We start from the raw sequence: 15741 nt of genomic DNA on the forward strand, positions 1-15741 counted from the left end.
GGCAAAATAGAGAGAGAGAGAGAGATTTTATCTCTTTAATCTCTCGAGGAATGTTAATCCATTTCTCTTTACCTGCTGGTCACAACCTTAATACAGTTCCTCGTTGGACGAGTCGGTAGAGTTGTCGGCTAGCACTCTGCTAGGCCCAAGTTCAAGTCTCTGGCCGGCCAATGAAGAATTAGAGGAATTTATTTCTGGTGACAGAAATTCATTTCTTGGTATAATGTGATTCGGATTCCACAATAAGCTGTAGGTCCCGTTGCTAGGTAACCAATTAGTTCTTAGCCAAGTAAAATATGTAAGTCGAATCCTTCGGGCCAGCCCTAGGAGAGCTGTTAATCAGCTCAGTGGTCTGGTTATATACTAAGGTATACTTAACAACCTTAATACTCTACCTGACTGACATCAACAGAATTTGTTTTTTTTTTTTATCCTTCAAAGATGTATTATCTGTACTACACATTTTTAAAACATTATGAACACTCACATACACACACACACACACACACAAACAGTGTGCATATGTGTTAATACCAGTTGGTTGAAGAGACTCAAATTAGTATCTTTTCCAGAGAGAGAGAGATTATTAAGGACTCTTAAGGCTTGGCAGATTTCCAATTATTTTATTATCTTGGGGTTTTATGTTTATCTTGGGATTTTCGATGGTCAATTCTTGGGATATCAAAAGAAAAATAATTTGAGTAGCAGCACACACCTAAATGACTCAGGTCAGTCGTTAGCATGCCTAACCACCAACCTTGTGAACTTGAAGCTCTCAAAATAGGAACTCACATGATACACAAGATCCATGATAAAATAACTTTTTATGAGTGAAAATTTGGGGATCGCACAATATGCAAGATTGCACTTTGCTTGAGTATATACGGTAATAAGGGGATTTCTAGTCTGTATCAGAGGCCTCAAAAACTCTGCTCAAAAGTTTTTGAGATTAATGCATAGTGGATTTCGTGTATTAAAGTCATTGGAGGAAGCAGAAAAGCTTGATGAGCTGAAAAGCTTCATATTCACATTCATCCATAAGCGGATGGAGCAGAGCCTCTTACACCTATTGGAGAATTTTCCTGAGGAATTTGATCCTTTCTCAGGCCAGGATCATGATCTTAGCTCTTTTTGTAACATCATCCTCCTTAGGTGGATTGGAGGTGCATTCATCCCTTGGTATTTATTTGGATGCATACCCAATCCACCCGCGAATACCGAAATCTCCTCTAAAAATGCTTATAACTGCCCGTTTTAATAATTCAAACAACAAATGTATACCTTAAACTATCATCCTACACCAAATATACTGTAAACTATCATCTAAAACACTTTTATATAATTTCAAAGTCATCTTGGAACATTACCCTAAAAGTACAGTATATGTCTTCCAGCTAATTGAAAACTATTCAAATTACCTCTATATCCAGGAACATCCATTTCCTCTTATACAGTATTGTAGCAGTCCCACTTTCTTTTTACAGTACATAAGGGAACTCTGGGAATTCACAATAGAGTTAAATACTGTACCTAAATATTTAATATGCATTGAAAAATAAATACATTTATCAATATTTTGCTGTTTTTACATTAATGTTAATATTTGAAAATTAGTAAATAATTTTTTATCATAAAAAATGTATTTAGTCAAAAAATAACATGAAAATACAGTAATTAGTGAATATTTCTTGATGAAAAAATCTGCAAATTACCGAACTTTTCACGAATGATTCAGGGATGAGTGCCACAGAAAAGTCCACAAATAGGTGAAGCCGTGAATGCTGAACTGCGAATAGGCAGGGGTCGACTGTATGTGTGACTTAAGTAGAGATGTATGACATTTTGGCATTTACAAAAGCCATGGCACAAGTTTTTGTTACCCAAAGGAGTCTTGGCTTTTATGTGGCCCCAGTTGTCCATGGGAATTTATGACTCATGTTGACATGTCAGTTGGTGAAAGGCTATCTCTGTATGCTGCTGCCTCCTTAGGGGTAGCCATTACCTCTGAACATATACATTTTACTAGCCTTTGAATCATCTTTGGGTAATGAGGCTTGAATTTGCCTTGATAATAGTTGCAAGCTACTCCACCCTTTGGAATTCTTGCCCCAGAGAGTTGTGTGCACACGGTTCTTCCCATTGCTTGGATTTTAGTGACTCATTTTGGGTCCTCAAGAGAGCTTATAGTACTGTACTTAGAAGATTCTCGGGCTTACTGACAGTTAGATTTTAAGTGTTTATGGACTGCAAATGTAATGAATCTTCATCTCGTTAAGCAAGAGTTGAGGAGATCATTGGTAGGCTGGATGCTTCACTTAAATAGCGATGAAGTATTAAGACAGCTCACTCAAAGTTTTGCCATATAAACTTTTCACAATTCTTCAACTACTCTGTCATGTTTCTGATGTTGCCAGTTTTACTGGTCTTTTGAAATCATGGCCAAGAGGTCATATCAGTTCATGGCCAATATGCCAGTAACCTTACAGGGGACAACAGGCTCCCTTTTGACAGAAAAGAGGAAGAACTAGGCAGACGTCCCAGTTCTCAAGTAGTAGAAGATAAAGTTATCTTCCACCCACAGAGCTGCTTGCATATGGTGGTGGTGCTTGTGTCCAAAAGTTCTGGACCTAACGGGGAGCAAATATCAAACTGTTCCTTCTTTATGAACATAGATCATGGGGTACTTAAAGCTATGCTTTGTTGCTTACTTAAGTCCTCAGAGAAAGGTATAAACTGTAGCCTTACAAAAAAGAGACCAGGTCATATACTTGTCCCCTTGTTAGCTGTAAGAACTTATGTTTCCAGATCAAATTCACTCAGCAGTTTGCCTCTTCATCTGCCCAGTTGCAGAAATTCATTATCCACAAAATTTTACTTTCTTAAATAGCTATTCAGACCCTTGTAAACTGATGAGATTTGTGTTGAAACAAGTGACATTTGTTCTTTGAAAATATTCTCCATGTAAATGACCAACACAGCAAACATTTCAGAAGCTAATTCTTTCTCTCTTGTCTCCTATTGTCAAGGCCCTTTAGGTTGAACTTTGCAGCAGGATACAAGATCTGTTGTGAAACATCAGTTGTAAACTGGTGGTATGTCCTAGTTCATCCTGGACTCCTATATGTAAAGGACCACCCCAGCACATTTCTAAGGCCAAGTTGACCTTTTCCCATCGATTATCAAGACTTGGCAGGGTGACCTTTCTCATTTAATACAGAAATCAGCTAAGCATCTTGTGTGGTGCTGTCAAGGGCCACCACGCCCCTTGTACAAAGTTGTCGTAGTATGTGTCTCCAAGAAGGATTGCACAAGCACTTACTCTTTTCTTCCAATAGAAGCCACATGAAGGCTATCATAGCCATCTGGTTCTGTACATAAAAAACAGGTGTCTTGTATCATTTCAGATGCACTTCTTTTGTTCTCATGATGGGATCTTATGCACTTGCATATGTGATGGGACTGTAAGTCAGAACTTTCACTACCTACCAGTGCTTGCATTTGCACAGTTCAGAGCTTTATTTTTAATATTTTGTCTTTCAGTATGAAAATATTCATGGAAGTAGATCAAATACTCAGAAAATGTAAAGCATCCACTCCATTATCTGCTTCCTTGGGCTGCAAACAACACTGCAGTTTTTCTGCTTTGACTTCATGGAACACATTACAGAACATGGTCAGTTTGAAGTTCAAAGACATTTTGTCAGAAAAAATCAAATACTACAATTGGATTCTTGACTGTAAGTTGTGGTGCATGTCAATGAGTATAATGGATTTAGAGACAAAGTATAATACTTACTATAGGTTTAATTATACTATTAAACAAGATATTTTTGTGATATTAAAAGAATTTTTTGCTTAGAAAACACTGGTAATGCCACTAGGTTTGAACAGGAAAAAGTAATTCAGTGGGTCATCCAGTTCCATTTGATTTGGGTCATCCAGCTCTGTTTGATTTCAGTGGGATCCTTACACCACCCATGTAACATGAGGATTGTTTAAGGCCCCCTTGTCTCAGATTTTTGAAGCTGGCACAGGCTGTTAATTCAGGTGGGGCCAATCTAACTGCATGTAACTATGCATGAAATTAGATAAGGGGTCCTAATTTTTATGCCCCAGAGAAATTGATTTTGTGTTTTAGCCATAAGATGGAGGTGAACAAAAAATATTTGTTCCTTGTGTTGCTGAAGTATTATTTTCAATAAGTAGTTTATTTAATTATGTATCAGAATGAAGGTAAAGAGATAAATTTTGTTTTAATGGCAGTATTAACGTGTTAAGTGTCCTCCTCAGACGACCTCACTGCTAACATACCGTCACGCTTTTTTTGTAGTTAGCGGTCATTTCACTGATGATAGTTTTTCAAAATTAATATCCATTTTTATGCTTATAATTCATACTTGTAGTTTAAGTGTAGGAATATTAATTAAATGATGGAATAAAAAAACAATTACTACCACTAATTTTTTTTTTTCAAAAGACTACAGTACATAATACTGGATGAAAAATGTTATGCATGAACTATCACACTTAGAATCAATGCCCTGTAAAATAAGTAGACCCATAAAGACTCACTTTGCTTGCACAAGTATCAAACCATCTATGTGTGATTGTGGTGAAAAATGTTCTACATTCTCACCTAGAAACTGATTTGCAAGTCTTTATGTTTCTTTCATGAGGTAATCAGTGATTTCATTATCAAAGTATTTCTCAAAATATTCTAATGGGTTCTCTTTATCCTCAACATTAAATTTCACGCCCGTAAATTTCACGCCGTCCAGTCACTCGGCAATGAAAAGTCATCTTCACTCCCGCTATCGGAAGAAAAGTTTGTTCCTTCAATAACTTCATCACTGGGGGATTCAGAACTAGAGCTCTCATTATCAGATAGGTCATCAGTATCAGACTCTTCATCTAGTATTTGTTTGATCTCACCTGAAGAAATACGCCTCCTCTTTAGGACATTAATTGTGAAAGAAAAAAAGTCTACTGTACTTGTCTTGATAAACGCCCGAAGCGTACTGAAAGAAAACCAGCTTTCTAGCATCAAGCAACCACCAGAAAAACATTGACAGGTGGCAAATAAGTTTTCATTTACAGCTTACGTATGCTGAGGGTGTTACCCAATGATGTTCCTACACTTTCTATACGAGTGAACGTATTATTACGGGACTGACGGCTTGACACGTACATTTAAAGTCTTGAGCGTAATATCCCGTTGAAGGTGGTACCAAGTACAGTAGATCGTGTTAAACGTATTATGTGGGTGACGCTTAAGAGGCTAAAGCACAAACATTCTTTAAAAAGATACATATTTATGATCAAATACCAACTGCAAATTTCTAGAGATAATTTCTTTTCCACTAGGGACATGTTCATGGTACCCCAGACTAACACTGAAAAAAAATAATAAATGAAGTGTTTTTATTATTTCTATATTGAATGACATGAAAATAAGGAAATACTTGCATATTCACAAAAATAACAAAGTAACACATTTTTGTCATTCTTCTTGGCAAGTTTTGTGAGCAAATAATTTTCTTCTTTCTCAGAAAGATTACATTTTAAACCTGATTGGCTGGCTAAGTTGCCATGGAGATTTGTAAGCCAGTCACACCCCCTTTACTTATCAGGTATAAATATTGAGTGAAAGGCATTAAGGGGAGTGCTGACACCATAAAGCCCCATTATAAAGCAAATGACTATTTCTGCCATATGATTGAAGGGATTTGCTTCAAATTTTTACCACTTGTTCTACAAGTACAATGATACTGAAAATTTCCTCGTGGGGAAATTTCAAAATTTAACCTATGAGTTCATTTCTTTTACAGTTGAAAAAAAAAAAAATAACGTCATTTTTTCAAAAAAATGCAAAAAAAAATGTTACTAAAAAATAATTTTCGTAATGCCAAAATATATACAGTATACTGTATAATTATACTACACGCTGTAAAAATTTCATTGAAATTTTTGGACTTTTCAAGAATCAGGACATCTTGAGCAAGCTATCCATATATCGTTATAACCCGTTTTCTCTAATGCTAATGCTAGGTAGCGTTAGGAAACTCAACTGCATTGTGAGTTTAAAATAAAGTGCACAGTTTTTACCTGGAATTGAACCTATGACATGTTTTTCAGCAGTCAAACTTGTCATTGTGTTATAGCTATGTTTTGACATTCACTGTTAAATTTTCATTCATGTGATAGCAAATTTTTATTTTCTTAAATTCTTGCACATACTGTTTGCCTCTCAGTGACTAAGAGATTGGGTCACCCTGCCTTTTTGTTTGTGTTAGTCATTTGAGTTTGACCTGCACTACTTGGAAGCAGTGACTAGAGGGTTCCTTGTGTGGTTTCTTTGTATGAGATAAAGCTTTTGATCAGTTCTTAAACTTGGAAGTTTTTAATTTTGAATTATAAAAAAATGTTTGCTTTAGTACAAAGATCATTCATACTGGAGTAATTGGGATAATTTTGTAGAAGTGATAAGCTTCAGAGAAATCCGGGCTGCCAAATTTTATTTCTGAAAATGTACATGAATGGTAAATTAAGCTTATGAGAACAGTCACTTTCAGCCATTTCCAAGCTGTCATGTGTGACACACTGAATATTCTTGATTATTCCATACCCAGTTTTTTTTTAATACCCTTAGCTGGAAGTGTACCAAATTTGGTGTTTGTATCACAAAATGCACGTTATCAGTCTTAGTTGTCCTACTACAGTACTTGTTGGTGGATGTGAGGAAGCATTTCAAAACATTTACTCCACATAACTCTGTGCTTTTATGCTGAAAAGAATGAATTTGATGAGTAAGAGCACATTTGCTCAATGTAAGTAAATTTCAAACCTCAACAGATTGATATGTATTCTTGCATACTCCCACATGGAACAAGAATGAGACTGCTGTTAAGGTTAAGGTTGAATAAACAAATTTGAATACACTATTCAAAGTTTTGCATTTAACCAAGTTCCTGAACTGTGAATGGTGAAAATGCAAGGTTGTGTCTTTGGGTGAGCATTATCTTTAATAAGTAAAAGGGCAAAGTTATTTTGTTAACTCGGCCCGTGGTTTTTGGTAAGTACATAAAGTAAATACTTGTGCTTTTAATGAGCTCAAGGGTTTAAAATAGTAATTGTACAATTTTTTACTTGAAAAGTCCTTAGCTGTTATTGGCAAAAGTAAACACACACATTGTTATTTAGCTCAAGAGCTTTGAATGAACTTTTACCACTTGCTTGTAATCATAGTAACCTCTATACATACAGTATCTGGAGTTTTCTTGTCTATATAATTTCCCAAGTGGTACCATTTTAGAACTTCATGTGGGAAAGATGGACTTGTAACTGTCAAGATAAGGGTTTTCTCATTCATCTTGATGCTGAAGTAGATTAATAAACAGTTCAGTAACTTTTCACATAATGCAAATTATATGGGGTGAATCTTACTTACTGTTAAAGATAGCCTACATCTTTGTGCTGGTCAAGTGTGGTTGGCATTCAGAAAAGAAGGAAAATGCTTGGCTGAACTGGATGGACTGTCTAGTCCACCTATCCTCCACTGGGTAGGTTTTGAATGCTTTAGTTCTCATTTAAAATTTATCTTACTGCCTTAGTAAGTGGTGCTGCTAGACATTCAGTAGTTTGGCTATTGAGCTGTTTTCATGGCATTATGATGTTTTTGCTTTGTTGGATAGGTTGTTTCTAACTGGAAGCAGTAAACTTAAGAATATTAGGTTTTGTTGCAATGAATTTTGTGTAAACAGGATTTATTCAGCAGAAATAGAAGGGCGCTCTGTTTGTGTAAGTTATAGGGATCAGGATTGTGACCTTAATCTCTGGTTTGAGGGATGTAGGGAGTGGTCTGATGTAGTGATGAAAAAAAAAATCCTTAGTTATAGGAAGAAAAAGAAGTGTTTCTGCCACCCTGGCTCCTTTGTTGGCACTTGTGGAGGAGGAGTTTGAGGTGGAAGAGCCAACTTCAATTTTTAGGCAGCTTGTAGATGAGCCTGCTTCTCTCTGCCCACATTTGGTTGAGGATTTAGAGATGGTAGAAATTTAATCTTTGCTGTCTTCCAGTACTTTGGCTTCATAAAAGTTGATGACAAGATTAAAGCTTTATACATTGGTTAAGGCACACTTTGAGAGAATTTCTCATGTTCTAGCACCTAAGACTTCATTTTAAAGTGATTCTACTTGTCATCTTTCCTTTATGAGGTTGTGTTGAGCTACCTTACATGATAGTTATTCTATGCTGGTTCTCATGCCCTCTTTGGTTCAGGATGCAGAGTTCACTTATTCAGACCTGATGAAAGGAGAGCATTGGAGGTCTTGTGGTCTAACAGGGAGACAGAAAATTGAATGAAGTCACTTTTCTGAGTCAGTGAGTGTTTTCATTTGATGAACTTTCTCTTAGTGCAATTGTTCATTCCTTAAGCCAGCTTAAAGATTTGTCTCTGGAAGGCATCCATATTTTGGAAGAATCTGTAGAGTTCTTGGGTTGCCTCGACTGAGTGATTACTGATGCTTCTAGAGAAATGTTGCACTCATTTACTAATGGTATGCTTAGAAGAAGGTGCAGTTATGCTCATATCCAATTCCTAAGGTGGTGCATTTTAGAAGTCAACAGCTATTTGTGGTTCACTGCATGAGCACCTGCTGAGTTCTTACCATTTTAAGGTTGTTAGGGAGGTTGTGTAATCAGGAAAGTAGAGAATTTTTTAAACAGTCCTGGAAGTCAGCCGCAAAGAGACCAGCTCATGCTCATGTTTCTGGTTCTCCATCTAAGATTCAGCCAAATCCCCTCTCAGGTTGCTTCAACACCTTCATCTAAACCCTTTTGAGGATCAGCATCCAGATTCCAGAAGAGAGAAGAGCTTTCACAACTCTAGAAATCATTTTAGTATTACAGCCCTCAGATTTGGGTAGGAGGCTATCTGCAGGCCTTTTGGTGTGCCAGGCAAGGCTTAGAGACAGAACCCTAAGTGGTGGAAGTAATGAGAGAGGTTTATTTCATTCCTTTTCTCACTCCTCCTCTGTTGGTGTCACCAGCATCACTGGTAACCTTCCTTTTTTACTTTTCTTACTTTCATCTCCAGGTGAAGTTCCTATTCTTGCAAGAAGTCAAATCTCTGTTAAAGGTGGTCATAGAGTCAGTGTTGGAAGCCTCCCCTGGCTTCCACATTTGTCTGTTTCATGTTCTGAAAGTATCTGGAGATTGGAGACTAGTGTTTGATGCCTCCAGCCTCAAGTTCATTCAGCTGACTCCCTTTTCCATGGAGTCCTACAGCAAAGTTCTGGCAGCTATTCAGTCGAACGACTTGCAGGATGCCTTCAGTTTGTGCTTGCAGGGAAAGTGTACTTTTTCAAGGCTGTATGTTTTGGGCTAAACACAGTGCTGCAAGTATTTACAAGAGTATTAGCTCCCAAAGGGGCTTAGTATCATCCTCTTAGGAAGCAGGATCTGCTCTGTTTGGACAACTGGCTAGTCCTCGCCAACTTTCATGAAGGGTAGAGTCAAGGACCTTTTACTCCATCTGGCACAGTCTTTGGGCATTCCTAGCAACTGACAAAAGTCATTGCTAGCTCTGACACAATCTGTGTGGGGATAAAGAGAGAGACTCAAGTTTTTTTGTCTTACATCACTGAGAAAGTAGACAATTTCTTGTTGATCTCAGCAGATTCCAGCCCTTAAAACGTCTTTCCAGCAAAGCAGTGGCTTTCACTTTTAGATCATGTGGCCTCTGGAGAAGTTTGTCAGCCTGGCCAGGATCAGGATGAGGCCTGTTCAATTTTACCCAAATATATGTGGGACAGGAAACCTCTACTGAATTTGAATATGGTTATAGTGACAACACACCTTCAAGAGACTCAGAAATGGTGAGCACATCGTTTGAAGTTTGAGGTAAGTCTGTCATTGGAAGTAAGGAACCCAGACCTCACATTGTTTTCAGTGAGGGGCTGGGGTGCCATTGTGGGGGATCTAGTGACGTCTGAATTATGGTCAGGAGAGGAGAAGTAGGAGTACATCAGCAATGTGGAACTCTAAGCATCTGGAAGAGTACAGTTGTGCAAACATCTGCTAAGAGAGAAAGTAATAGCTGTGTTCTTGCACAACACAACCTCCTTGACTTGTATTATGAAACAGGGTGGGACGAAATCCTCCTTAGTATTTCCTTTAGTAGAGGGCCTTCTTCTGTGGGCATCAACTGAGTAGAAGGGATCTGAGTTCCAAGAAAATGATCTCTGAGTTCCAAGAAAATGGTCTCTGAGTTATCAGTTCTGTCATTCTTTGTTGGAACTTTGTGTAGTTCCAAACATAGATCTCTTTGTAATGGCTTAGAACACGAGAGGTTGCCAGTCTACTGCTCCCCCTTCCAGGACCCTCAGGTTTGGGCGGTAGACGTGCTTCTGCAAGATTGGTCAGGTGTGGATGCTTACACCTTTACTCCTTTCTTGATTATGAGAAAGGTACTCAAGTTATGAGAATCCCTAATCTTGGGGATGACTGCAGAGACCTACTTCATATATAACATGAATTTTCATCAAAACCTCCACATGCTTCTTCAGCTGACCATGTGGAAACTATCATCTGTCTCTTGCAAGTGAGAGTTTTTTCAAGCATCTCAGGAGTCTGTCCTCAAATATAGAAGAGAGACTACCACCAAGTGATATTAAAAGCAGTGGATGATCTGTCACTCATGGTGTTGGTCTCAAGGGATTTCCTGCACCCATACCTCTATAGACAACTCAAGCAAGTGCTTTAATTTTCTTCCATGCTTGAAAAAGCTGTCAGTCCCAGCTATTAGAGGATGTAGATCAATACTTTCTATCTTATTAAGTCATTCTCAGCTGGACATTGTAATCAACCTGAATTTCAGGAGGTTTTTAGTCTTCCTAAAATGAGACACCTAGAATGTCTTAACTTCCTCTTGGGAACCTTGGGCATGGTTTTAAAGTTTGTCTTCAGATTCATTTGAGCTTTAGAAACAGCATCTTTAAAACACTTGACTACAAAAAGTCTCTTCTTGTTGGCCCTGGCAACTGCAAAAAAGAGTAAGTAAATTACAAGCACTTTCATGGAATGTTGGTTTTTGCAATGGAGACACTAATCTTTTGTTTCTGGCCTTATTTAGAGCTAAGAATGATTTTAAGGCAAAATCCCTTCTCAAACTCGACAGTGGAAATTGTTCAACAAGGAGACAGTTTTCTTAAAAACGCCTCCGGGACTGACTTTGACCAACCTGAGACCAACCAAAACGCATCTGGAAGAAGACAGGGAACATCCTTAGTACAGAAAGACAAAAACAAAGGGAAATATAGCAAGTAACTACAGGCCTATCACCTGCCTACCAATAATGTGGAAGTTACTTGCCTATCAATAATGTGGAAGTTACTAACAGGTGTCATCAGTGAAAGGCTATACAACTACCTGGAGGATACAAACACCATCCCCCACCAACAGAAGGAAGTGTAAGGGCACAAAAGACCAGTTACTGATAGACAAAATGGTAATGAAGAATAGTAAGAGGAGAATCAACCTAAGCATGGCATTGGATTGACTACAGGCAGTCCCCAGTTATCGGCGATCCAGTTTTACGGTGATTGTCTAGCGACAATGATAACCGGATTCCAGGTTATCGGCGCCGATCCCCGGTTATCGGCACTGATAACCAGGGATCGGCACTATTATCTCCAGTTTTCAGTTAGCGGCAATTTTCGGTTATCGTCATGCTTTTGGGAACGGAACCCCTGCCAATAACCGAGCACTGCCTGTACTAGAAAGCCTTCGATATGATTCCACACACATGGCTAATAGAATGTCTGAAAATATATGGGCCAGAGGAAAACACCGTCAGCTTCCTAAAAAATACAATGCGCAACTGGAATACAGTACTTACAAGCTCTGGAATAAGACTAGCAGAGGTTAACATCAGGAGAGGGATCTTTCAAGGCGATTCACTGTCCCCACTACTCTTCATAGTAGCCATGATTCCCATGACAAAAGTAGTGCAGAAGATGGATGCTGGGTACCAACTCAAGGGAGGAGGCACCAGAGTTAACCATCTGGTGTTCATGGACGACATCAAGCTGTATGGTAAGAGCAGCAAGGAAATAGGTACCCTAATCCAGACTGTAAGGATTGTATCTGGGGACATCAGGATGGAGTTTGGAATAGAAAAATGCACCTTGGTCAACATACAAAAAGGCAAAGTGACAAGGACTGAAGGGATAAAGCTACCAGATGGGAATAGCATCAGACACATAGATGAGGTAGGATACAAATACCTGGGAATAAGAGGAGAAGATATAAAACACCAAGAGATGAAGGACACAATCAGGAAAGAATATATGCAGAGACTTGAGGCGATACTCAAGTCACAACTCAATAACGGAAACATGACGAAAGTCATAAACACGTGGGCAGTACCAGTAATCAGATACAGTGCAGGTGTAGTGGAGTGGACGAAGGCTGAGCTCCACAGCATAAACCAGAAAACTAGGAAACACATGACAATACACAAAGTACTGCACCCAAGTGCAAATACAGACAGACTATACATAACATGAATGGAAACAGGCAGAAGGCTACTAAGCATAGAGGACTTCGTCAACATGGAGAGCAGAGCACTGGGGCAATATCTGAAAACCAGTGAAGACGAGTGGCTGAGGAGTGCATGGGGAGAAGGATTGATACAAGTAGACGAAGACCCAGAAATATATAGAGACAGGAGAATGAAAAGCAGAACAGAAGAATGGCACAACAAACCAATGCATGGACAGTACATGAGGCAGACTAAAGAACTGGCCAGTGATGAAACATGGCAATGGCTACAGAGGGGAGAACTCAAGAAGGAAACAGAAGGAATGCTAACAGCGGCACAAGATCAGGCCCTAAGAACCAGGTATGTCCAAAGAACAGTAGATGGAAATAACATCTCACCCATTGCAGGAAATGTAGTGTGAAAGACAAGACCATAAATCACATAGCAAGCAAATGTCTGGCACTTGCACAGAACCAGTACAAAAAGAGGCATGATTCAGTAGCAAAAGCCCTCCACTGGAGCCTGTGCAAGAAACACCAGCTAGCTTGCAGTAATAAGTGGCATGAACACCAACCTGAGGGAGTGATAGAAAACAATCAGGCAAAGATCCTCTGGGACTATGGTATCAGAACAGATAGGGTGATGCATGCCAATAGACCAGACATGACATTGATTGACAAAACCAAGAAGAAAGTATCACTCACTGACGTTGCAATACCATGGGACACCAGAGTAGATGAGAAAGAAAGAGAAGAAATTGATAAGTATCAAGACCTGAAAATAGAAATAAGAAGGATATGGGATATGCCAGTGGAAATTGTACCCATAATCATAGGAGCACTAGGCACGATCCCAGGAGCAATGAAAAGGAATCAGGAAAAACTAGATGCTGAAATAGTTCCAGAACTCATGCAGAAGAGTGTGCTACTAGAAACAGCTCACATAGTGAGAAAAGTGATGGACTCCTAAGGAGGCAGGATGCAACCCGGAACCCCACACTATAAAAACCACCCAGTCAAATAGGACGACTGTGATAGACCAAAAATAAATATGCTATGTCATTTTTGTTCATTGTTTAGTTGACTCATGAGAACGTAACCCAATATTTTACCTTTGCTGAAGGTCAACATTCATGATGTGTGAGCAGTAGGTACATCATTTATAATTTTTTTGAAGAATTTGTGTTTTAGAGGTCATGGTCTTTGCAGTTCAGTGGAAGTCTAATTCTGATTTTGCCTTTCATTACCCGAGAGATAATAGAGATTTTGTTCTAAAGTTGTTAAGCCTTTAGTCTGGTAGTCACAGTGGGTATAGTCTTTTCCTGAACTAAATAAAAGAACTTTTTTTTACTCTTTGCTTAGTATTAAAGTTCTGGATTTGAGGTTTGGGGAACATGAAGGTGCATCCACAGATGTATTTCTTTTAGCTTTGGATTATCAGTTGTTGGACCCAGGCTCAGGGGTTCATTAACACTGCTGCTCGAGAGGTGGCTTTCTCTGTAAGTCTGTTCTGGCCATGTCATACACAAGAGCTTTACCCCTGTGAGGGATCCACCTGGTGGCAGTATGGTCGAGGAAGGATCCCAGATTAAGTAAGAATGCTTCATGTTTCATATGAGAAACTAAGTTCTCTTGGCTGAGCAGATGTTTTCAAGCTACATCAACCCATTGTCCTCTGAATATGGAGTCAGCTATCTGTAATAGTAGATATGATTTATCCCAAATGATATAAATTTTCATACAAAAATTTGTTATTTGGATACTTGCCCATCCATCTTCCCCACATCTTTTTGGGTTAATGAGAAGAATTCCGATGGGAACTGAAACATTTGGAATCCTTCTGATGGAGAACAGGTGAACTGAGACAGTCATCTCGGTCAGCCAAGCTTTCTTCTTTTGTGAATGGCAACTGCACCTAACCAACACAAAGTTGAAAGTATCTTTAACAGTAGGTAAGTATCCAAATTATATATCCTATTGTGAAAATTGATATTTCTAGCTCACACATGCATTAATTATTATTATTATTATTATTATTATTATTTATGAAGACCACTGGATTACATATTTACATATCTAAGACTTGCATAAGGCTTGCCCAAAGAAATTATTCATCAGTAGGGGGTGGGGTTGAAAATTGGAAAACAGCAGAGTTAAAAAAGTTGGATTGTTCAGAGACCAGAGGGAATGGACAAAAAGTAAAAGTCAGTGCAGCTGAAGTCAAAGTGCTGCTGCTGAGGACCTCTACTACCATCAGTGTGCGTCAGTCAAGGCACTGTAAGTGGTACCCTGTTTTGGGGATGTGCATTCAAAGTAGAAATTATTTTGAATAATGTTTTTTTTTTTTTGTAATCTTAACATTGCAGGAATATTTACCTCTTCTTCACACTTCTCATTTAAAACTGGTTGTATGTAAAGGTTGAGAAAATATTGTACAGTACGTTGATATTTTGAGCATGATGAGATTTTGAGGTTTTAGAGTGCACTCAATATCTAGTGATGCGTATCAAAATATTAGTTCTTTTAAGTGAAAATATGTGTGTTGGCATACTGTATAGTGTTCCATAGGTTTTCATTGTAGAGGAAGAATAAAAATATGCCAAGTGTATTTTGGTTATGCAAAGTAAATCTTTAAATTTAAAAGAGGATGTTGAGACTTATATCCATAGGTGGTGCCAAAACTTAACCTGAAAAAAAATATAGGGTTGCTCTAAATACAAAGTCAATTTGTTGTTATTCCTTGGAGGGCAGAAGGTCAGACTGTTATGATGTCATCTTAAGATTCAAAGTTTTAATTAATAATTTTAAAGGTGTATTATTTGTTATGGTATTGGAATCTTGGAAAATGACAAAAAACAGTAGATGAAGAACAGAATTATTTATGTTCAGTATTTAAGGAAAAATAATTATCTTTATAGTTTAGTAACTAACCTGGTTAACATACCACTGTGTTTAACTAACACTAATATCGTAAGCTGTAGGCTTTTATCTTTCACATTTCATCATGATGTTTTACCAAGTACTTTACTTATAAAGTTGGTCTTGTGCTGAAGTGGCATAACTCTTTGATATTTCAGCTGTTGCCTCCGGACTCCAGTGCTTGAGTATACCAAGGTAATCAGCCTCATATTAGACCTTTGGTGGTGGGCATCACATTCTGCTCGATTAGAAATGGTCTCTTTTTCTCTTTTTCATGTAGTCTG

General features: G+C 38.3%; 1 protein-coding gene across 2 annotated transcripts in view; it reads left to right on the forward strand.

Moving 5' to 3' along the window:
• LOC136849085 (vesicle transport protein GOT1B) overlaps nucleotides 1-15741 on the forward strand; it is an 89861-nt gene that overhangs the window by 31066 nt on the left and 43054 nt on the right. The window contains exon 5 of one of the 2 annotated variants that reach the window (XM_067122020.1): nucleotides 15616-15652. The exons of the other annotated variant lie outside the window; for it this stretch is intronic. Coding sequence (XP_066978121.1) covers nucleotides 15616-15642 — 27 coding nt within the window. The 3' untranslated portion in view covers nucleotides 15643-15652. The remainder of the gene's footprint in view (nucleotides 1-15615; nucleotides 15653-15741) is intronic. 2 annotated transcript variants of the gene reach the window in all.

Source organism: Macrobrachium rosenbergii, chromosome 20 (genome assembly GCF_040412425.1).
Source record: "Macrobrachium rosenbergii isolate ZJJX-2024 chromosome 20, ASM4041242v1, whole genome shotgun sequence".
Taxonomy (NCBI): domain Eukaryota; kingdom Metazoa; phylum Arthropoda; class Malacostraca; order Decapoda; family Palaemonidae; genus Macrobrachium; species Macrobrachium rosenbergii.